General features: G+C 31.8%; 2 protein-coding genes across 3 annotated transcripts; both read left to right on the plus strand.

Moving 5' to 3' along the window:
* Nucleotides 1–1,271: 1,271 nt before the first annotated feature.
* LOC134247006 (uncharacterized) lies at nt 1,272–8,827 on the plus strand. The gene is made up of 2 exons (XM_062729359.1): nt 1,272–1,525; nt 8,507–8,827. Exons 1-2 carry the CDS (start codon nt 1,388–1,390, stop codon nt 8,825–8,827), a joined length of 459 nt encoding a protein of 152 aa, XP_062585343.1. The 5' UTR covers nt 1,272–1,387.
* Nucleotides 8,776–23,184, plus strand: LOC134247008 (receptor-type tyrosine-protein phosphatase epsilon-like). Of its 2 annotated transcripts, XM_062729361.1 has the most exons (21): nt 8,779–9,076; nt 9,597–10,013; nt 11,354–11,491; nt 14,221–14,329; nt 14,468–14,541; nt 14,686–14,888; nt 15,146–15,233; nt 15,529–15,602; nt 15,704–15,740; nt 15,856–15,953; nt 16,191–16,319; nt 16,459–16,604; nt 17,019–17,154; nt 17,908–18,048; nt 18,262–18,355; nt 18,939–19,012; nt 19,180–19,314; nt 19,604–19,729; nt 20,120–20,277; nt 21,872–22,007; nt 22,736–23,184. In XM_062729361.1, exons 1-21 carry the CDS (start codon nt 8,950–8,952, stop codon nt 22,805–22,807), a joined length of 2,712 nt encoding a protein of 903 aa, XP_062585345.1. In that variant the 5' UTR covers nt 8,779–8,949; the 3' UTR covers nt 22,808–23,184. The 2 variants fall into 2 exon arrangements, with proteins under 2 accessions (XP_062585346.1, XP_062585345.1); XM_062729362.1 differs by lacking the exons at nt 21,872–22,007; nt 22,736–23,184 and having other exon boundaries at nt 8,776–9,076; nt 20,076–20,149.
* The last annotated feature ends 1,465 nt before the right edge of the window (nt 23,185–24,649 follow it).

Raw genomic sequence — 24,649 nt, forward strand, 5'->3', positions numbered from 1 at the left:
ATCGATCAATTCATCGTGATCTCTGGTACATAAAAAGTGCTGGGGGCAAGTTTAATTTTAAGTTCTTAAAAAAATATTTAACGACAAATTCAACTTACTATCATAAGACGGGGTATTTTCCAATCTTTATCGCGATTTGTACAAAAATGGATAAACTACATACGATCCCCCAGCAAAATTCAGTAAGAGGACATACTTTTCTTTTAGATTCATGAAGAATATCTCCGATTTATCCTTGTCTTTCACTTGTGCCAGTCAAATATAAACACGATTCATAAATTCTAATTCTGTCTACGGACGTGTAAGGGGGGCGTTTCATTTATAATTTTTCACTACTGTTTGAATATGTGCATACTGGACAAGCGAAAGGAAAAGGGATATCTATATTTCAAATGTTCAACATCATAACAGCATATGGAGCATAAAAACAATCCCAGCACTTGAATTAAAAAACAACGCACCCAAAAAATCTACATGCCATGTGTTAAAATTATGACACTTTCCCTGTCATGTAAGCTCAAGTATGCAGTGACTTGCAATTGACGTCATGTTTTATTATGACGTCATATCTAGGTAGTTAAGAGAAGTAAGTGCAGTTTAAACAGTTTGATATTTTACGGACAGCCTTATCCTAACCGCAAAAAGCATGTCATTCAACTATTCAATTTGTTTGTACACATCGTTATACGAGGGTTATCCCAGAAAAATTCCAACTTTTTTTAATATTCAAAATACTACTTAACCAAACTTGTTTGAAATTAATCTATTAGATATTTTGACAACATAGTTTAGGCCTGTGATGTCATATGCATCTAAAACAGCCTTTAAAAGATGTTAAATATCGGCAGTGGGCTCATGAACATTTTTTTTTTAAATTTTCAAACAGCAATGCCATTCAATGAAGTTTTCTTTGTTTTCAGGCTATACAGGAAGATAATGTCAACAATTTTACATACATAAATCCTCTATAATATGGTGTCCTGGTGTATAAAATTTCATTTATTTGACCTCATTAATGACAAATATAAGACGATATTTGCCAAAACGCTTTGAGTTAGATATTGTCAAACATTATGACGTTCAGCGCTAACGTGGAGCACCAAACTATAAAACAACACTTTGTTGAGCTGATCACTCCTGTTTAAAGAACAAATAGTTGTTAACGATGAAAAAAACACAATTATATGTTGTAAAAGTTTTATTCCCTTAAAATATTTCTAATGACAATTATGATTAAAAAAACATGGTAATTGTTTTCTTTTAGAAACCTATTCAAATGCATTGGATGCATGGAAACCATACCGGTTCAGAAATTATAGTTTAGAGGTTACCAATTCTCCTGGTGTGCAGCAGTGGGTACAATGTTATAAAGACAGAACATCTGCTGATGAAGTACCTTTCAGAAGACAGAAAATTGCATGTAAAAAAACAGCCAGATACCTTAGAATCTTTACCACATATGACGCACCAGAGGATGACCCAACCTTGGGTGCTATGCTTGAAATATGCGAAATTCAAATCTATGGTAAGTAGATTTTTTTTACATTGAAAAATCATGAATCATTTACATGATACATAGAATACAGTCTTGTTAAAAACTTCCTTCGACTTATTAAAGGTAAAAAGACAAAAGACTATCAATTTGCTATAATTTCAAAATGACACAAAATTAAGGAACAAATGAGCAAAACATGAAATATATATATATATATAGACGTTACTATGTGACAGTTAAAAAACTTGATTGTACTTGAGTGTAAAGCATCTGAAGATTTTTAAATGAAAGCGCCAATGCTTTACTTTGTTGTCTTCGTGTTTTCTTTTTAATTATTTTTACTATACTACTATACCGACCACTGTGAATTCATGGACTTCTGATATATATATATATATATATATATATATATATATATATATATATATATATATATATATATATATATATATATATATATATATATATATTCTGTGGGAAGAGCATCTTTTACAATATATGTTACGTCTGTTGTTTGATCGATGATGAGCTTATCAATATAGATATATAAAAAAGTAATTAGAATTATTCTATTCCGAACTGTATTTTTGCATAAAAAATTAAGCACGATATAATCCCATTTCGATATTTCACTCAATATATCAAATGAATGCAAATTGCAGCATAACAAACCGCATTCAGCAGAGTACAGGGACTAGATTAGGTATTCCAAGTCGTTCTTTTTTATTATTGGTTACTTAAATATTAAGACGAAATTTTGATGGATCATGGCTAGCTCAATGCATAAATACAGTTGAATTATGTGCCATTTGCGTGACGATGATAGATCATGGGTATCTCAGTAACTGAGAACAATTATAAAATACATCTATAGTAAATTTTAGATCGTGTATCTTCAGATATCGGCCTCGTCTGATACTTGAAGATACGTTCGTTAAAAGGTATTCTGTATACACTACAAGGTAAATACGCTGTTTGAATGTAGCGCTAAATCCACTATAATGTCACTACACTGATTGTCATACATGTAACCTCACGAATTAATTTGATATGTAATTTCGCTGGTCTTAATTGGTCCGTAGATCAAGCTAAAATTAAGCTTTTAATATGTCAATTAAAATACAATAAGGGTGATCTGACCAGAATTGAGTCATATTCTTGAAGACACAATGCAAAATTTTATAGTCTAATTAAACTGAAAATGTATAGAAATCATTAAAAACTGCGATAAGGCTAATTTATATAATCGAATACTAGAATGACATGTATACCCCTCAAAATTCTCAAAAGTTCAACAATATTATCTAAATATTTTTAACATTCAGAATTTACTACATGTCAATTTATATTTTTTCTCGAAAAGAGAGTTTGGAAATCTTTGATTATAATTTTTTGGGGAAAAAATTGTTCTCGGTATCTTTAGTTGATTTTTAGGGTAAGGTAAACATTATTAAAAGATTGTCTCTTGTGTGTGTTTTTTAAAAATAATCTTAAGGTATTCAATGTATAATGAAGGGATTTTGAACTATTTTGAATAATTTTAGACTATTTAAAAATGTACAACTAATTAACGATGAAAGTTACATTAACCAAATTCATAAGACATATAACATAAAAGGAGACAGTCCTTTTGCACCTTAAAAGTTTCTAATAAGTTATCTACCCTTGATGAAAAGAAGAAAATTTTTGATTTCTTAAAATTTCTGCGGTAATTAATTTGAGCCAGACTATGAGAAAGGGGATCTTATGACATAACGTCATAATGCACAGAAAACTTCATGAACGTCAGAATATTGCACGGCGTCTGCATTTTCGAAGACGCTCCAATTTCAATATGGAAGTAGAATTCCTCCGTTATTGAACATGTTGAACTTTATCGATTGATCAAAGCAGTCACCACCATCGTGTGACCATGGATGAGGCTATTTCTGTTGATGCTGAGCTTACATGTAGAAACAGGGTTAACAGAACTCTAAGAATATTGACGGATGGACTAGATAAAGTCTGCAAAAAAAATCAAATAAAAAACGATAAAAAAAAATAATAAAATAACAGAGAGAGAGAGAGATTATATACGAATTAAAAGGTACACCATTTAATTATTCTTTTCTCCAGATTTAAATAGTTGAACACAACTCAAAACCAAAAGAATAGAAATTTAAAAAAATATAATAATTAAAAAAAAAACAATTTTGCAAAATTTTATCCAATTAAATCAATGTTTGGATCTTTTGAATTTAATATACGTGTGTTCCATGTCATTTCTATTTCATATAAGACATTTAATAATTATAACATTGAGGAGTCTTCTGTCACTCGAAAAGGATCAAGAGCTCGAAATCCGTACCATTACAGCTTTGGAAATGTAAAAATATGTAGATTAACTTTTCAGTGTTTGTTTGATGTCGGTAAAAGTCTCTCTCTAATATCTTGAAAGATTATTCTGCAAATGAGGCCGTCCCTAGACGACATGTAAATCACAGAAGAAAGCCGAAGCATGCAGTCAGTCTTGATGATGTACATAGAGTGGTAAATGTCATTTTGGCCTCCCTCAGCCCGCAATCCCTAGAGGTAGGGATGATGAGCCTCCCATTTTTTTCCCTTGTAATTCGACAAAGAAAGTTTTTCATGTTCAGTACAAGTCGGCGTGTGCAAGGAGAGTAGAGCACCAAACATTTACAAATATATGGAACTGCTGCTGTTCACATATTAATATATGCGGTCCTCATTTTGATGTTTGTCATAAATGTCAATTGCTTAGGAAGAGGTTCTTGATGCTAAATCAGATTAAGAGAAATTAGAGGCCTTAACAAAATTTAAAAGTCACATCGATAAAGCACAGAAGGAAAGATGTCTCTACAAAAAAATGGTTAAAGAATCGCTCGAAGAATTGCAAAGTAACAATAGCCAGGAATATCACAACCAACCGTTATCTTCGGATTTCACCAAAGTTCACTTTGCATTCGATTTTAGCCAGAGTGTTGCTTTATGCAAGTCAAATGGAACCCCTACACTTTCTTATATAAGGAAAGTACATATATTTGGTTTTCGAGTTGACGACAAAGCGATGTAATATATCTATTTGATCGGGGAAAACGAAACACTGGAAGGAACTCATTCGCATGGTCCAGATACTGTTATTTCCTTCATGCATCATTGCAGTGCTTGATACATGCTGATAATTGTGCAGTTTCTCTCTCTCTCTCTCTCTCTCTCTCTCAGTGTTTATAACGTAAACCTTATAATGATTGTGTGTAATATTCAGGCTTTTAATCAAGTGTACAATAAATGTAGAAATATTACTAAGTGAAAGAAACCAGTTTTACATCAGCACATCATCATCTCAATTCCCGTGGGGATCCGGGTTAGAATAGGTCCTCAGTACCCCTTTGCTTGTCTTAAAAGGCGAATAAATGGGGCGGTCCTTCGGATGAGACCGTATAAACCGAGGCCCCGTGTCACAGCAGTCGTGGCACGATAAAGATCCCTCCCTACTCAATGGCCCTGAGTGCCGAGCATAGGCGCAAATTTGCAGCCCTTCACCGGCAATGGTTCCATATCAGTGAAATATTCGGGAGAGGGACGTTAAATAGTATACAATCAATCAATCAATCATCATCTCATATGTATATGAATTGAAGTCAAGTAGTTATATTTCAAGAGTGACTAAGCACATATAATCAAAATGGTCTTTTCAATTAAAAGTAAAAAAGAGTTGAATTTCAAAAGTAGCTAAATCGGGAGAAGTGAAATATTTATTTTACATATCAAAGTTCATACAAGTCAAGAAGTTGAATTCCATGAGAGGCTAAACCAAGAAAATATCACATATAGAAAGACGTGGAGCTGAACTCAATTATCATAGAAACCGAATCAAAAACTTTAAATTATGAAGAATGCATATCAATGAAAATAGAAAGTTTAAAATTTTAGAGTGGCTTAATCACAAGACTTGGAACATATTGATGTGCACTGAAAATGCAAATTATTTGTTTTTTAGGAAATAGTGAAAATATTCGATGTGCATATTAATGAATTCATTCATTTTGCGCTCTTTGTAAGTTATTATTCCCTACTTGTAATATTGCTGAAGGTTGGTCCTCGTGGTTTGAGATATTTGTGTAAAAAGCTGTTTTTGTTTTGTTTTGTTTTTCATCATAGCTTATAACACACACAACCTAAATTAGGATCAGAGACCATTTTAACATTATATTTTTAACACAAGCACGTCACCTGTGTGGTTCAGTGGTTAGAGCGTCTGCTCTAGAGTCGCGAAGGAGTTAATCATTCAGTCATGGGTTCGAATCCCATTGAGGACGAAGCGAGCGGTCCTTCCGTATAAATCGAGGCCCCGTGTCGCAGTAGGTACCTGCACGAAAAAGATCTCTTACTGCTCTATGGCCATAAAGTCCCGAGTATAGGACAAAGTTCGCAGCTATCCACTGGCAACTTGTGGAGTCTAGTCATATGAGTTAAAATTCTTGAGAGGAATGTTAAACAACATACCAAACAAAAATACCATCAACTCGTAGCAGTACTTTCATAAGACCCTTTTTCTCATTCACTGGCTCAATTTCATTTTATTACATAGTTTAATAGAGAGGAAGTTTATGCATATTTTCACCAAGAGATTTGTTTGAAATTCAAGTTACTTTTTTTACAATATCTGATAAAGATATAGCTTTCAATGTAGAATTCAAGATGCAATTATATAATTAATTGAACAATAATCACAATTTTGTAAATTCCCTTGGTTTCTTTCTTATTTGATACCATCTTCACAATGCTGTGTTCATAAAATGCCAAATATCCTTTAATTTTTCATATGTATGCTCCTTTAGTGGATATAAACTAGAGGATAAAGCATGCTTAGAGTATAATTAATTATGAAACTAAGACAGACTACTGAGAAAAAAAAGACGTCTGAGTGACCAATACAAGGGATCACCGGTATGCCCTGTTAACAGAGGATGCTTACTCCTAGTGGGCACCTTGATCTCACCTAGAATTTTCAGGAGCCCATGTTTTATGCCCACCGTAACAGATTTGTTTTCAATTTGTTTATAGACTACCTTTTTAATTTAATTACTGCTTGTTTTTCTTTTCTTATTGACATTCATTTTTTTTCATTAATTTTATTAAGTCAAATAAATGACTTATAATATTGTATAAAACAGGGTGTGAAAAATAAAATAGTTAAATGTACATAAAGTTTTAAAAAGAATCACAAGTCGCTTGAGTTTAAGTAATTATTTTCTTTTCAATTTGATGTGTTTATTTATTCTCTCGCAAAGATTGTGGGTCAAGAACGCAAAACTCATGCCTATTCGATAACAAAAACGTCTTAAAAAGTAATACGGGGACCCAATTTATCTTTTCCTTCTTTGTTTAGGATATCAAAAGAAATATGTACTGAAATGAAAAAGAAACGCAGGGTATCATAAAATTCGAAAAAATATTTGACTGCATGACCGTAAATTACGAAAATTGGCCATATTAGAAATTTCGTTACTATGCATCAAAATCAGTGTTCGGAATTACTCAACCGTAAAGTGTATGACGTCATGTAGGGAAAATGCTTAAAAGCCCAAAACACGTGCAAGTTGATATCGACGAGTTTGTCAACAAATTTTGTTGCACCATTTGATGCACCTAAGGTATATACATTTTTAAAAGTATTTAGAGACGATATGCATTTCTTGAAATCATGGTACAGTTAACGGAAGTTCAATAGGGTCTGATTTTCAAATCGCCAAATTAATGAAAAAGGCAACAACGGGTAACTAAGCAGTTTCTTTTTGTAAAGTTCCCCCCATAAAACTTGTTACCCGTTGTCGGAGAGGGCCTGGAATGGTTTTCACTCAACCGTGACGATGACGTTAACGCGAAACAGAGTCATGTTACGAGCGGGTTATTCGTCCTGCAATCTCTTAAATCGCAACCCTACTACCACAAAAAGGCCATTTAGACAGTCGACTATAATAATGAGGATATTCATACAAAAAATGAAAGAAAACCATTCTGTAATTTGGTTTTAGAGACAGTCAACTTCCTGTTGTGTTCCTCTCAATTGCGCATGCGTGCGTCGCATGACTAATAATTTTGGTGTTGTTACCCATGTCCAATATAGCCAGGGTTTGAAAAATACTCACTCCGAAGAATTCTATGCAAAGGAGAAAGAACACTCATGACAGATGTGCAGGAGAGACATTGAAGAGTTTTCGTTTTTCACTTTTGTGGGGTATCATCATATGACCTTCAATAACTAATGAATTGTTAGACAAAATGGGATTTTGGTAATATCTCTTTGAAAGATGATTTTAAAAGTTAGAGAGGAACACTGAGCAAAACTGATGGAAGAATAAATTTAATTCACCTCAAAAGTTTACCCTGCGTTTCTTTTTCCTTTCATATAATTAAAAAACAAGACTCATTAGGACTGTGCTGAATTAAAATTCTCCCTTTTGATGTTAATATCTTTATATTGAATGCAATATTTTGATTGAACAAAGATCTCTCAAAAAGCTTTGGACAAACAGATTTCAAGACCCTGAAGTTTCATTTCATTTAAATCCGAACTATATTTTGGATACATTATTAAATGATTCTTTATTTCCATCTCCGGTATAGAAAATTGGATGATTTACCTACATACTGTATACAGGGAAATTTTCGCCCCCGTTTTATTTTCGCCCCTTTCGCCCTTCCCTCATTTGGGCGAATTTAAACGGGGCGAAATGAAATAATACAGTATAATTTCCTTAATAAAACTCTGATTGGGCGAATTCAAAACGGGGCAAAATTGTTTGCAAGTGTGACAGGGCGAAAATTAAACGGGGCGAAAATAACCCTGTATACAGTAATTAGCTAAGACAGAATTTGATTATGTATAAAGATAACAGGGTTGGACAACAATGCCTGTTTCACCAGTACACGATCAATATCTTTAAGAGACTTTATAACTAGATTTCTTGAATTTGAAAGTTTTAAAATACGAATAATTTCTTATAGATGTTATTACCTGTAGCAGTAATTGTAGAGACCAGGGATGTGATGAAAACGGTAAATGCCTTCAATGTTATCAGGGATACTGGGGAAATGAATGTGCACAACTCTGCTCAGCTAATTGCCTGTCGATGGATTGCAACATATTTGGTGTTTGCTATAATTGCAACGACGGGTTCTATGGGGATAAATGTGAGAAGAATTGTAATCCATATTGTTGGGGGAAAATATGTCATAAAAACACGGGGATCTGTACAAATGGATGTGAATATGGTTTTGATTGCAACGTTACCTGTGACAATTGCAGCCCCGGATCTTGTAACATAAATACTGGAAATTGCGGCACCTGCAAACATGGTTTTCACGGTGACAAGTGTGAGAAACAATGTAGTAACACTTGCCTCAATTCAGTATGTAGAAAACAAGACGGTTATTGCAGTTATGGTTGCATGAGTGGTTTCTATGGTTTTTTCTGTAAAATTGAATGTAGTGAAAACTGCAGACAAGACAGCTGCTCTAGAAGTGGAACTTGTATAGATGGATGCAAACTTAATTGGACCGGCGATAAATGCAACAGTAAGTTTTTTAAAATGTTCATTTTTTCATCTTACGCAATTCGAATTCTGTGTGATGCCCTCCATGTAAAAACCTTACATTATAATTTTTTTATGTAATGATTAATTTTTTGTCCTGAGATTCACATAGACCGTTTACATGCATTTATTGATATTCTGCTTTGTCTACACATTGAAAAATACTTGGGTATTTTTAAACATGATGGGAATTAATGTCATGGATAATATATTTCAACATGGGCCTAAAAACTTTTACAGTATCTCTATACGAGTATATCTATATCTTCCTGTAACTGACATTACATGTATTAGTATGGATGTATTTAAAAAAACATTTAAATAAGTTATGCTTTTCCTTTAACCGGATATTAGAATTATATACAATGTGCCTAAGACAGCCTTTTGCCTGACATTCCATAATAAACAGCTTCTGACAAAACCACTACGATCATGTCGGTATTAGTTTCAAGCTGTAGATCATAGGCAAAAGAACATTAATGCTTAATGCTTACTTATTGTAGAATGTGATTTAATTCATCATGGAACTGACTGCTTACAAGTGTGCAGTGTTAATTGCATCAATCAGACTTGTGATGATGACACTGGAGTTTGCACGTTAGGATGTAATGAAGGATATTATTCACATAAATGTGAACAGAGTTGCAGTGCTTTATGTCCATCGGGCTGCAGCAGATACTCAGGAGAATGTAAAGGCAATTGTCCAGTTGGTAAATATGGAAATCAATGTGAAATGGCTTGCAATCAGAATTGTAAAAATATATGTAGTAAGGTTAATGGCTCATGCACCTTTGGATGCATTGACGGGAAATTTGGAGTTGATTGTCTGCAAACTTGTGGAGGAGGGTGCATTTCTGGTTGTAACCAAGCTGATGGCAGATGTTATTGTGAAAAAGGATGGCAGGGTGAAAACTGTGATGGTAAAGTCATTAATAATAAATTACAGTAAAAACTAGTACAATTTCAAATGCGTATTCATGACAAGAAGATGAAGCGTTTAAAAATAAAGTAGAACTTTGTCTATTTAACAGTTGAAATTATTCATCAGTCAACTTTGTAAATGATAAATAGGAAATTGAATATCATACTGGTTTATAGAAACTGTTAAAATACATGTAATTCTATTGCTTGTTTTGCTTTTCCTCTTTGCAGCATTGTTAAGACTGAATAAAGGGTGCAGGTCTTACTTTGTAAGCGAAAAGTTTACATTGGCGTCATAAAAAATAGATTTTCCTTATAATACCAGAAAATAAAATAATGTGTAGTTTTTAACTTTATTAGCACATTATACAACAACAGAACTTGTCAATCATTAAAATAGTTGCTAATAGTTATATCCCACACAACAGCATGAACAGGTTATAAACAAATTACTGATCGCAACAAACTTGTCGACATGAGGTCATTTTTCGTAAGAAAGATGTATCTTATATGTGCAGTTAAAGGCAGATCAAGTAATCTTTTACAGTTAAAAATGTGTTTTATAAAGAGACAAAATATCATTTACATATTATAGATAGGCTATATATACCAATGCCAAACATTTGTTTACTGCGATTATTCAATATTTATCGAGAAAATGTATTTAATTAATGTTAACGATTTTTGGTGTATAGGTTTTGCATATTTAACATCGAAGCGCCCAATTACATCGTTTTTCCTCTACGACATACACCTAATAGATTTTAACAATTTTTTGACATTATAGATAAACGATATGCTCCTTAACTTGAAAAGTGCTGCTGCTTTCTTTAAATCAAGAGCGTGACTTAAAAGAACATAAAATACTTGGTTATGGTTAAAAATAATTCGACATGAGCCAATTTACTTAAAATTTTAACCTATGAAATGCAAAAGTCTTATTAAAGAAGCAGTTCTTTCCAGAAAGTAAAAGTATACCGAAACAATAACTTACATTTTTCATTTCACCTAGTGTATGCCCTTGCGATAATGAAATGTGTTTATGATCTACATGCTATGTATTTATCATGTGACTGTCCATCGATGGGGCCAAACTTAATCAAGTAAAGAGTGGGATAACCACGGATATACAATATCATTTGAAAAAAAGGTTACGTTTTGAAATAAAACGTTTATAAAAATGATTCATTTTTTAAAAGTTCCCTTTATGCAAATGTATATTCTGTAGATTTCTTCATACTAAGCCTTAACAGAGCTGCGTTCTTTAGGGACTGTTTTAACTTAATGAGTATTGTGCATGCATTACATTTACGTACAATTTAAAGTTTTATTTATTCAGGCTGTGAATCGACATATTATGGACAAGAATGTGAATATCAATGTAGTTCAAACTGTTTGAACAAAACCTGTCTTTCAAACAACGGGTCGTGTATAGGAGGATGTAAGGGGGACTTTATAGACGAGAAATGCTCCATTGGTATGTTGGACAGTAATTTATCAGGGGTCTTTTTACATATTTATGATTTATAAAAGATAGAATAATATCATATTAAGTTACATGTATATTTAGATTGATTTAGATCTTTCTTTTGAAAAATGCATTCTTGTACACATATATTCTTTAATTTATTATTAATAGTTTCTTTATCAAATTAAATTGTTTACTGAAATTACCGGATATATATTGAACATTCATTTAGTCTAATGTCCACTTTCCTACTTCAAAAGAAGAAGGTATGGTTTCCATATAAATTATGCCCCGTGATTTTCTAAAAAATGAAACTGGTGTAAAAGTTGAAAACTCATGCTTTTTAAATAATTGAAATTCAATGCAGAAAAATCATACAAGTCATTTTTTTTCACATGTGTTTTTAAATGCTAATTATGACGTCATAAACATGTGCATTTTCCCGTATTTCCTTAAAAAGTTGCAGAAGATACCAATTTTCAATGGAATTTTCTTTCAGATAACATTGTCCACAGGCATCGCCCACAAAGATCTTGAGATATGTGATTTGTTATTGAATTTTGCACAAAATATAAAAAAATCAAAGTGGGCGACGGCTGTGGACACTGTTTTCTAAAGGAAAATCACCCTTGAAATGTGCCATTTTGAGGCTTTTTCTGTTGAAAATAGATAAATGCTTCACATTAATGACGTCATATTTGCAGAATGGTAAACCTTCATGCCATATTCTTTCCTGATTTATCAGAGTCATTTATTTAACTAATATTTAAGCCAGTTTCAAAACTTTTTGATGTCATTACATTATTAGGGCGCAATAAAGCTTAAACCATACCTTCTTCTTTAATAGACAGAATTAGGAATAAACTACATCGTTTGTTGAATAAACTACACATACGAAAACTATCCATGAGTTCCTGAACAATGGCGTTTTTTCCTGAATATTTGTGCACTTGTTGTATGCAGAAAAAAAATCTTATTAAAATCAGGAATTGTCAAGTTTCTATTGTTAGGAAGAATGATTTTTTTTCAGTAAATATCGCGGTCTTTGAGGTCTTTGAGGTGTGTACGATTAAGTTTAAGTAATAGTTATTGTATATTTATTATGGTGTATCCCGAGTTATTTGGACGAAGGGCGGTGACGAGTGCGAAGCACGAGTCGCCGCCCTTCGTGCAAATCAATCAGGCTACACCATAATAAATATTCAATAACTCTCTTGTATCATGGCCAATCAAAGGTCATGTCACAGATTTTCAGCATGAATTTTAATTACACCAATAGAAAATATAGTTTTTGTCAGGTGACCGAATAGATAATCTCTCCTTCCTGTCAGTATTTTTAATAAACATTTTACGTGCGTGTGTTCATGAGAAAGGACGTCGGATTGCAGCATCCCAGCCCCAACACCCCCCCCCCTCCCGGATTTCCTTGTCAACTGTTTTGGAGGCCCCCTTTCTTTTAAATGTAGCTACAGACTTAAAGTGGCCGAGTTGTGATTCTGGAGGTGTGATTCTGTGCATGAGTGCTGGGGGCACCGACCTGGAGCCTTCCCCTTTCAAAAATTGCTGGATATCGATCCGCCCCTGGATTGTTAATGAAATTCTCAAGAAAACCTTTGGATATCAAAGAAGAAAAATTCGAAGTTGAAGAAGGTAAATTCAAGTGTATTTTGAAAATCAAGAAAAAAAATACGCGATGATCATTTGACATATTCGAGAGCTGTAGTATTCACGAAAACGCTGTGTCGGGGTCAATTACTCTTTATCTGTGGATGCAGTACAGCTTAATGCCTATATTACAATAGATGGGATATTTTAATATATTTCTGTCTGGAATTCATGTCAAGAATTTGATTTATAGTTACTGTGGATTGAATATTTGAAGAGATCCGTAAAATCATTTCGTAGTTCACTTAGGGATATATAGTTGTATTTTATGTGAAAGACTTATTTCACTTGCAGAAATTTTGCATTTATATATTACAAAGCCCATTCATTCTGTAATTCAGATTCAATATACATGTAAATTAAAATGATGAAATCACCTCGGTGTTCAATAATTTATTTACACGGCACAGTTTTGGCTGGCTCCGCCCATCGGTGTATCTCCAGTTATTGTACACTTGACATCAAAGGAAAAACACCGCAGCCATGATACAATAACAGTTTGCGATTAGAATGATCGTCTTGATTATAAAAGAATTTATTATAAATATATCAGCATAATAAATGATAAGTTACTGTTCGTTATCTTCAGGTTTTTATTTGCAATTTCACTGAAAACCAATGCCTTCTTTAGAAATTCTTGGTTAAATAATGAAAATTTATGATTTTACTGAGTGGAACTGGAAACTGGGAACATTCAGGTGACATGCATTTTTAAAAGTTCTCAAACAATATTGTATATATTTTCTAAATACTGAAACTCTGCATTTCTTTTATGTGCTGTGTTACATTTTAGTTCTAATACAACATACACCATTGATAAAATTAAAATAACACTTTTGTATAAACAACAACTCATTTCAAATCGTTAAGATCTATTTTTAAAGATTGCCGTTTTTAATTTTTTATATCCACAAATCCAATTCGATTTTTATTTTAGATCAAAGGACAATTCTTGTAGATGTTTAAATTTTCCATTTTGTTAAATAGGTGTCTGATGTGTGTTATCCCACTTTTGATCCAATTTTCGAAACATATTGTTTTGTTTTCATATTTAATTATTATATTTTTCCCAGCACTTGCTGTAAGTGACACAACTTCTTTGCCGACTACAGCTATTGGTGCTGGATTTGGAGCTGCATTATTCCTATTGGTTTTTATCATTATCGTCGTTATTGTTCTGAGGTATGTTTTAAATATCACTTAACTTTTTCAATTCATTTAAAACACAATATGTGAAATTTAAGGCTATGATATGCATATCAGAATGCATCACTCTGTCAGAATTAATGCTATTTATGTAAATATCTTTTCTTATTGAAGATACAGACGGCAAATGCGTCAAAATTCCAAATCAGAAATGGTTATCTATAAAAAGGATCATGTTCCACCTTCTGGTATATATTTTATCAAGAAAAACATTTCCAGATAATTCCAGAAATTTTATACAGTTTCAATTAATGAGAAATAGCTTACGATTCTTGAGTTGTTTTTTTTTTCTTATAAATTTGTTCATTTACCCTAATTATTTTTTATAATAGCGGAAAACAAGTTGTACACTAATATAGGGAGTGTTTTCGTTGCGATCGAGGATCCAGAAGAAGAACCACAAATAGAAAACCCCGAGGAGGCTGTTTATTATAATGACCTCTCAGTGGCCAAGGATATCGCGGTGTCGGATCTACTGACAATCATAACACAAAAGGAGGCCAGGGAGAACGAGGGATTCCAAAAGGAATTCAAGGTGTCCACATTTTTTTTTATTTTGCTAATTAACTTAAGTGGCATATCATACATTTAATGGTTTATATAGGCAATGTTATTTATTAAAGAAAATCCTAAATCCTAATGAAATTACACATCGATAGAAAGATAATGGTGTAATTTCAAAAGTCAAGGCAATGATGCTTTCTTAGGCAGTTTAAAAAGTTGAAATTTAGAAAATGTTCACTTATTCATTCAGATACATTTTCATAAAAATACATTTTTTTCTTACTAAAGTCACTTCCTTATGGAGAAAGATTTGCTTGTGAAACCGCCAAAACAGAAGAAAACATGCTTAGAAACAGATTTAAAACCACGTTTCCTTGTAAGATTGTCATTTTGTGAATTTGTACATAAATGCGGTTGCATCTAAGTAAAAACCATTCTTAAGTACTGTCACCCCTTATATTATTTCTTTTAAAAACTTCCTATAAATGTTTATGTTTCGTTGAATATTGATTGTGGAAATGTACATGTAAGTATTATTACTGTCAGTTTTTTTTTTATCAAATTCCTTTAAAAGGAGTTTCTATATTTTAAAAAGTATAATAAGTCGTCTTCATTGTAACTTTTTTAGTTAAATGGGTTCATGAAGAAGGCAAAACCGTTTCTTTTTTCAGATGATCATTCTCGCATAATTTTGGAGGTCAGTAAGGGATTCGCCTCCGATTACATCAATGCAAACTATATTGAGGTATTATATACAGCTTATTTCCTTGAATACATTTTCAGTTTGATAAAACTTACATGATAATATTTAAATGTATTATAAACAAACTCTTATTTTTGTTTTAGAATATGGAAGGAAGAAGGGAATTCATTGCCTGTCAAGGTATGTTAATTACAATGTACAGTTTTTTTTTAAATAAATTGGCGGATTTAGGTTTAATGTTTAGAAAATATTCGATGTAACATAGCATTTCAATGAAAGAATGAATGTCTTTTAGGCCCCCGAGAGAACACTTTGATAGACCACTGGAGAATGATATGGCAAGAACATGTAGAATACATTGTCATGTTGACTAACCTTATTGAGGGTCCAAAGGTTTGATTGAAGTTATGTTCTATGCTATATTCTATATATTATATGATATTTATTGCCATTGAAAAGCTATTCGTCTTAGTTAATATTATTATTCCCCTATTTCTCATTTGAGTGTATTCCATATTATATCTGTTTTCAAACTTTATAAGCCACTTGAATGACTTATTAAGAAAGACTTCATAAAAGTTTGTCGTTGGAGCAGTCCCACGTAAATTAATATTCCAAATTTTCTTTTAGGTGAAATGTCATCAATATTGGCCAGATGAAGGAAAAGAATTGGACATCAATCCATTTTCTGTAACCATGTTAGAAGAAACGGTCTATGCTTATTTTGTCGAAAGAAAAATGAATGTGCGGAAAAAGAGGGTACATACATATACCAGTACAATTCAGAAAAAAATTCCAATTATTCATGTTTATAGAAGAAATAAGATCATATTGCAGATTTTATTACTTTTATAGTTCATATGTGTATTTTGTTGCAGTGTTTTTTGATTATTTCTAGATCACTGGGTCAAGGACGGTCGTACAGTATCACTACACACGATGGCCCGATCATGGAACACCGAATCCTCTAAATTTGGTTGTCTTCCACAGACACTTTAGACACAAAATCAAATCTACCCAGAGTCCAATTATTGTACATTGCAGGTAAACAGAAAAAGATGCACATGTACAAAGTGCAAAATTCATGCAGTACATTAAGAATATGTGATAACTTTTAATTTTCCACTTCTGTCGAGTTAGATTTCAAAGCACACATTCAATTATTTTGAATAATACTGATTGTTTTGTACAATCTTGCAAATGAGGTTTTTCTGTCTCTTTGGTTTTTTTATAAGATTGAAGTGTTTTAAGGATTCAAACATTACTTTCTCTCTTATTAAAACATGCATGATTGAAGGGTGTAAGACCTTAAAAAAACATCAAAGTAAAAAAGTGATTTTAGATATCAATTGTTCACTATTGTTTTTCGTTTACCAAAGAGGGATACTTCGATTTGACATTTTCTCAAATGGTGGTAGCAATTAGGTTGTAAAAGAAAGACGTGTTATTTATTTACAGTGCAGGAATTGGACGAACCGGGACATTCATTGCCCTTGACGTTTTGTCCAGGTATGGCAAGGACAAGGGCAAGGTCAATATCATAGAGTATGTCAAGGCCATGCGTAAAGACAGGATGACAATGATACAGAATGTGGTAAATAGGACGAATAAACTAGCCTTACCTTTTTTCACTATATTTCTTTTTCTTAGTGCAAATTATTGGAATTTAGAGAGTTAAAGAGATATAGAGTTGAATCAGTACAGGGGGGTTGTGAAGACAAAGAGATGTTTCTTATGATATAGGCAAGTAGAAAATGGGACTCTTTCCAGATATTGTATTTTGTTAAAATTAACAATACATAAAGGAATGTTCATATAGCAGGAAAATGTAGGATTAGGAAAAAAAGTTCGAATAGAGAAAGAGAGGAGTGAGAGGGAATGTAGAAAAGTGTTGTAAATAGAGAAAAAGAAATGTGTTCTCTTTTATAAATTACTGGCAAACAGGTTACAATTTTCCTTCCTGTAATGTATTAGAATTAAAGAGTTAAGGAGATATAAAAATGAAGCAATATGGGGGGAGGGGGTTAGAAAATTTTATTCTTCTGATATAGGCAAGTAGGAAACGGGATTATTTCGAATTAGAGCTTTTATACAGTTAAAATTTACAATACATAAAGACATGTTTATTTAACAGGAAAATGTAGTTTTATGGAAAAAAGTTTGAATTGAGAGAGAGAGAGAGAGAGAGAGAGAGAGAGAGAGAGAGAGAGAGGAGAGAGATAAGAGAGAATGTAGGAAAAGGATCCGATGTAAACAGAGAAAAAAGAACTGTGTTCCTTTTTGTAAATTACTGGCAATCACCAATCAGGTTTCATGCAATGTGGATATATTTCAAATGATATTTTAGGACCAGTATGCGTTTCTGTACCATGCTTTGTACGAGTTCTTCAGACGAAAAGGACAGTATAGGAAGAAAGACGAATTTCGCGGTCTGTATGGAGATACATACAGAATAAATTCACAGAAACAACTCACAAATGAATTAAATGTGAGAATCTATGGAATTTTAAATATATTTATAATGACTTAGTGTCTATTTATTTCTCTGATTTTCTGATTTAAATTTAAATTTGTAATTTCTTATTTAATGCAATTCTACGGGTCATATGGAAATTGTTGAAACAAACAAAATTTTTTAATTAATTTTTTTACATTATAAGTTTAAAAAGGTAATTTTATTTAATCATAATTGGCTTTTTAGGAATTGGTTAATGTAAAACCAAGCTATGACGCACGTGACTTTAAGAGTGGAAAAGAGTTTTCAGGCTTAAACTTCACCAAATCCGTTTTACCAGGTCTGTTTTTTTTTTATCTATTTAAATTTTGTTAGACATACGTTTTCTTTTAACTTCTTGTTGTTACATCTCCCATTGATGCAACATCTATATAAATGTACAGAACATAAATAAATTTCTGTATGTATATAAAAATCAATCAAATAATAATAAATACGGGTTTAATAGATTCTTTAGTGAAATGCACACATAAATTATTTGCAAGATATTATGTTGGATAAAAAAATTATGCATTTTAAAGGTGGGGAAACATACTTGCACATCTGTAACTCAGCTATTCCAATCAATAGTCCTCTTGACGAGGAATACGGGGACTTTTCTGTTGATTTTGTACCACTCAACAAAGATGATGCTTTATGCATGATAGCATCTGGAATTTTCGGTCGATTTAAATTTTGTCGTTTTTCTTATTATTTCATTTTCGATTGAAGATTGATGGTGTACATGTATTTCAGAGTTTCAAATGCATGAATATAATGCATGAATAATTATGTAGTTTTTATAGGAAATTATGTACGTAGATTGTACTTTTAAATAAGGATGTTTGTCTCAAATATAACCGTTTAATTATTTAATTATGCAGTTGAGCAATATCTGGTGTATCTGACATCTCATGTATCTGGCAGAGAATCTTACTACAATGCAGTTCATGTTTCTGTATGTATAGATGTGTGGTTCGTAAAGAAGTCATACTAAAATGTTTAAAATAGAGAATCCACAAATTCCCCTATATTGATATTCTACATGTAAGACAGTTTCAATTGTTCCAACATGCCTTACTTCAACATTTGTTTTATGTATTGTTTATGTATCTTTACACATAGTCCTTCACTCGAGCTGAGGAATTCATATCTGCACAATTCCCAGTGTCTGGTGCGGCCATAGATCTTGCTCGCCTGCTTGTAGATCAAGAGTCAACATTCCTCATTTCAATGAATCCATTATCAGAGATAAAAGAGGTAAAAGGAAATATTTAAAACAAATGCATTTAAACTTAATCAAATACTTGTGATCGCTAAATGTCCTTCTTATCCCTGGTTTATCCAAAAGGTTTGGACACTTGCAAGTTAAAATTGAATTTAACAAAAAATTATTATCAAGAGAGGAAAGGCATTTTAGAAAATGTTTTAATAAAAAAAGTTTTCATAGAAATACCGCTTTTGGAATTCATTAACAATAGATTTGTGAATTCTATTGATTCTTCATTGAATATCGCTTTTTTGCTTATCTTTATGGCTATTATTCCAGCTACAAAATTGGGTTGAAGGAAAAGCTGGCAATGTTAAGCTAAATCCTTATACAATTGTTCGCGAGGAACAGAAAACACTGTCGGACGAGATGAGAAAGACAAACATAAAAATAACAAAGAAAGGGGTAAGCTCAATAAATATTAATCTGATAATGTAAGAGTAGTACATGTGAATTTCATTCTGAAAGGTTTCCATATGCGACGGGTGAAAAACAAATATTTATCCAAGTGAAAAGTAATCGAAGCCTATTTTTTCTCATAAAACTACAACACTGGTTTGAAATTTTGGAAATATATTAGGGCTCTAAATGTTTTAAAAAAAAATTCTAGCGTAAAGTTTCACTGTGGAACGTAATATTAATGTATTAACTTTATTTTTTTTTCTAAGTTTGCAATACAATGGTTTAAGATTAAGCATCGAAAAGTATTACTTGTATTAAAATGGTTTAATATAAAACTTTATGCATACAGATTATTCTATAACAAACAGTCAAACTTGTGCTAATTTTTTGCAGTTTAACAAAAAGGCCCACGCAGTACAGATATTTGAATGCATGAATTGGAATTCTACTGATGCTCTTCCAGCAGAAACGTCTTCTTTGATAAACCTTCTACAACAGTTCAGCCTCGATCGCAAGTCTCACCCAAACGGACATATAACTGTTATATCGAAGTATGTACTGCATTCTCATATAAACAAGTTTTCTTACATGTATATAAAACATGTGTATGTGGTGAGAATCATTTGATGATTTGTCCAATTTAGATTATTTATGGAAGCCGCTTGGTGCCAGGTAAAATAAAATATTCTATCTGGCACCTACCGGCTCCCTTAAAATTGACACTACGCCTTGCATGAATAGGTGTGTTCTTTACAAAAGCGTGCATTGTTACAACGCACTTTGAAAAATTACGCACTTTGAAAAATTTTTTCAAAGTGCGTTAAAATTTGGGACCAAGCTAACGCACTTTGAAAAAAATAATTTTTTTTCAAAGTGCGTTAATATCGACCATATTAACGCACTTTGAAAAAAATGTAAAGATTGATCAATATTACTTCAAATAATCGGTATGATAAATAACAGATCCTGATTTGATAACTTTTTATGATAAATTCACTGTATATAGGACCTGAGATATTGACGCTTTAAGGTTTTGATAAAATAAAGGAAAAATTAAAGGGTCTTGAAAAAAAGAGTGACGATTGTTTCTGATAAGTAGATATAAAGGTATATAGGGGTACTAACAGAGGACAGCTTCATAAAATTCATTGATAAAAAGGGGCAACTTGATTGTTCAAAACTATGAAAATTCTTTCCCTCTCAAACGTTTAACTGTACTTTAAAAATTCTAGTTTTCATCTGTTTTAATTAACTCATTTTTTATTGAAAGTTTTCAACGTCATACAAGTTAGGTAAATACATAATTATATGAATGCTTTGGTTATAGCATAGACATCGAGACTGGGCGAAGGGCCATAGGGGGATGGGGGGGGGGGCTAAGCCCCCCACTTATTTTGGAAAGATATATACATCGTATAAGCATTGAAAATGCAGTTTCCCCTTTTTGGGTTTATTGCTCCCCTCCCCCGTTTGTTACCGACACCTATGTATTGGAAAGATAACGATTTGGACATAGGGATCTTATATCCGTCTTCTCTTTTCGACGGGAGTAAATCAATTCATTTTTGAGGTTAGGCTTAGGCTTAGTTTTTTTGAAAGATAAAAAAACAAATAAAATCTTTTCATGACTAAAATATGATTTTTTTTCAAAGTGCGTTAAGTGTCTCCATGGTAAAATATATTGATGTAGACTCTTAACGCACTTTGAAAAATTTTTTCAAAGTGCGTTGAGTTGGTCCAAAATTTAACGCACTTTGAAAAATTTTTTCAAAGTGCGTTGATTTTGTCCCAATTTTAACGCACTTTGAAAAAATTTTTCAAAGTGCGTAATTTTTTCAAAGTGCGTTGCCACAGTGCATACCATTTTACCCGTGTTACTGATTATAAGGGAGAATGAAGGAGTCATTAAGAATTAATGTGTTCTGCAATGTAATTTATATAAAAGAAATTCATTTTTACACTGTTTTATTTGTTTCTTATTTCTTTGATTTTACATAAAACACTTGTAACTTAAATTTAAAGAAGACACGTCCATTCAGTACTTTTTTCTTTCATTTTTCACGATTTTCCTATCCTTATATTAGTTTTGGGTGTATATATATTTATCGACGCCTGTGTTACTTATTGCATTTCTCTTTTCAAAAGGGACGGTGCAACCTGCTGTGGAGTATTTATTGCTGTATATAACGCCATAGAACAGCTACAACAAGAGAACGAGGTGGATATATCTACAATAGTACAACAGATACAGTGTAGAAGACCAGAGATGGTATCTTCAAAGGTACTAACAGATGATTGTGTAATATTTCTATTTTTCTCAAAGATTTTTGTTTTCAATTTCACCAGTGGTCTAAAAACTGTTCTCATTCATATTTCGAAATTACCCTAAAAGTTGAATGACATCATTTCAAAAATTTATCTGACATATCGTATTCATGATTATGAAAGTACAATTTGTCCAGTTGTAAATAATGACAAATGCAAAGAAAACAATTTTTACACTAAACACATAAAATGGGAATATATATTTATTAACATTTCTGCCATGTGGAATATACACTGACAAAATTTTTGAATCAGGTTTGCTTATTTTTAACAATTTTAAACAGTTTCCATTTTTCTTGACTTTTCCTTCTATGTCATGGGCTGGGTTTTGAACACTTTTTTTTTCGTTTTCCAACAAGAAATAGAGCACTACTGACCAGTGAGTCGTCTCGGTACTTATTTTTATAGTGTTTCATTTTTTTTTCAAAACTACGGTTTTGTTACAATGGTTAACTTAACGTTCGATATGAAAATTATAATGTAAATAATATAAGTTGCGCTGACCATTCAGGAAATCATAATCTGGGGCAAAGGGAAAGGAAAAACATTTTGCATTAATCTGTGGACTTTAAATTTTTTCATCTCTCAAACCAAACTCTAGATTGTTTATTTTATTTTTTATTTATCATAGAATTGAATCCATGATAAAAATTAAGATATAATTTGTCGTATTTCTTATTTCAGGAAGAGTACGAATTATGTTACAAAGCAGTTTCAGATTTTCTGAATACAGACAGTGTATACGCCAACACTTAAAATAGTTTTGTCTTTGTGTACTTGTAAGAGAAGGATTCATAAAAATAAGGGTAACAAAAAGAACTAGTCTAAGGGATATTATTATGTGTTATAATTACTGAACTGAGCATTTTCCTCCTATACATCATTTTGATTTATGTATTCCTTTTTTAATTATTGTATCTAAGCATATTCACGTATATTTTATATTTTTTTTATTTATATTTTATCAAAAACTATCTTATTATACTAGTTTCCTCTTTTATAGTTAAGGTATTATAGGAGTATGTTTTAATCAGATTTCCGCATTTAGCATTAGCTTGATTTTTGTTCATTGACTCTTTGTCAGATAATTGTATTACTAGTAAACATGTATTTTTAAAGATAAGGAATGCAAACTATTATTGATAAGAAAAATATTGATGTTACAATTGTAAAGCCTAATCAACTAAAAATGTAAAAAAAAAAATCGATTTTTAATGGAAAATCTGCTAAAGTTGAGCATATTTCTTTGCAACGCAAAGGACAGCTTCAAATTTTATGTCACATTCATAGTTAGATTGTTTTCATACATAACGTACTTGTCTGTCACATAAATATTGCCATAGTTGGATTGTTAGTGATTTTAACAATAAAAGGAAATATCAAAGAAACACCAAAAATTAATTAAAGTGACATTTCAATTCCTTTATTAGAATAATGTAATACAATTGACAAGTGAGAGTATCTTTACAATTTCACAAAAAAAAAATATTTACATACGTTTTACTTTAGGTGGTAACTGATTTTTTGAAAATGATTATTTATTGGAGGAAGTGTTTAAATAATTTTGAAATATATATATTTAAAGAAAGGCAATTCAATATAACTGGGGTAATTTTAACTTTAGGTACATATGAATCATACTTGGGGACCAAAAAAGATATGTTTTATTGTTGCTTGAATATTAGTGTCTGTTGCTACTTGTATCTTTGTTTATGTTTTTTTCCAATTATATTGCAAAACTCAGAAATGATGTGTTATCACCATTGGAATTGAAGTACAATATACGAGGGTTTGCCCAAAAAGTTCGTGGACAATGACGTTTTTGTTAAAATAAATGGTTCTATATGCATCTATTGTATATCAAAATATTTCTCATGAAAAAATAAGTCAGAATGATTTAATTTTTATTGATGAAACTTTATATTTTTGTAAAAATCGGGGTCTTTAAAGATTGCAGATTGTGCGCACGGACCAGTATGACGTTACGCTAATTTCATTACAACATCAAACATGTGGATTTTGACTTAACGCATGTTCATGGACACACACTACGTTTCTTTTTTAAGGCGCAATGCACTTCGAAGTGCTAGCAATAATCTTTAAGGATAGATTATAATTTATTTAATTTTTAGAATTCAAAACAATTCACACAAATTTACTAGCGTCATCTAAATAAAAAGTTTGTATATCCAAACTGAACAGCCCAGTCCGACGCTGCGCTAGATTTATAACAACGTCGTGAATAGAAATCCCCATTTACAGTTAATTACATGTGTTTTTAAATTCTTGTAGTGACTTCGAATTTGTACACACTGTTGAAAAATCGTTTATACGAATGCCAAATCAATACATTCAATATATTTCAATAATTTTGAGTTGTTTTAACAGATATTTTGTCTCTTACATCGTTTCAACCGTTATAAAACTTAATTTTTTGACCGGATGCTGACCCATGCCGACGGGCGACGTCACTTTTTCTGTTGAGTTTTGACACGTACCTGCTAAGGTTTTCTTTGTGTATTTTCGTTGTGTATATAGTAAGCGATATTTAAGATATTATAAAATGATAATAACCTCTTAATTTGTGTTACATAAATT

Source organism: Saccostrea cucullata, unplaced genomic scaffold (genome assembly GCF_032062105.1).
Source record: "Saccostrea cucullata isolate Sc308-1 unplaced genomic scaffold, CSIRO_AGI_Scuc_v1 ctg7621, whole genome shotgun sequence".
NCBI classification, from domain to species: domain Eukaryota; kingdom Metazoa; phylum Mollusca; class Bivalvia; order Ostreida; family Ostreidae; genus Saccostrea; species Saccostrea cuccullata.

Coding starts and splice junctions, on each gene's coding strand:
- LOC134247008 (XM_062729361.1), top strand. CDS start 8,950: ATGAGTGGTTTCTATGGTTTTTTCTGTAAAATTGAATGTAGTGAAAAC. Junction 15,741..15,855: donor GGAATTCATTGCCTGTCAAG/GTATGTTAATTA, acceptor AATGTCTTTTAG/GCCCCCGAGAGAACACTTTG. Junction 22,008..22,735: donor CAGAGATGGTATCTTCAAAG/GTACTAACAGAT, acceptor TTCTTATTTCAG/GAAGAGTACGAATTATGTTA.
- LOC134247006 (XM_062729359.1), top strand. CDS start 1,388: ATGAAGTACCTTTCAGAAGACAGAAAATTGCATGTAAAAAAACAGCCA. Junction 1,526..8,506: donor ATGCGAAATTCAAATCTATG/GTAAGTAGATTT, acceptor AATTTCTTATAG/ATGTTATTACCTGTAGCAGT.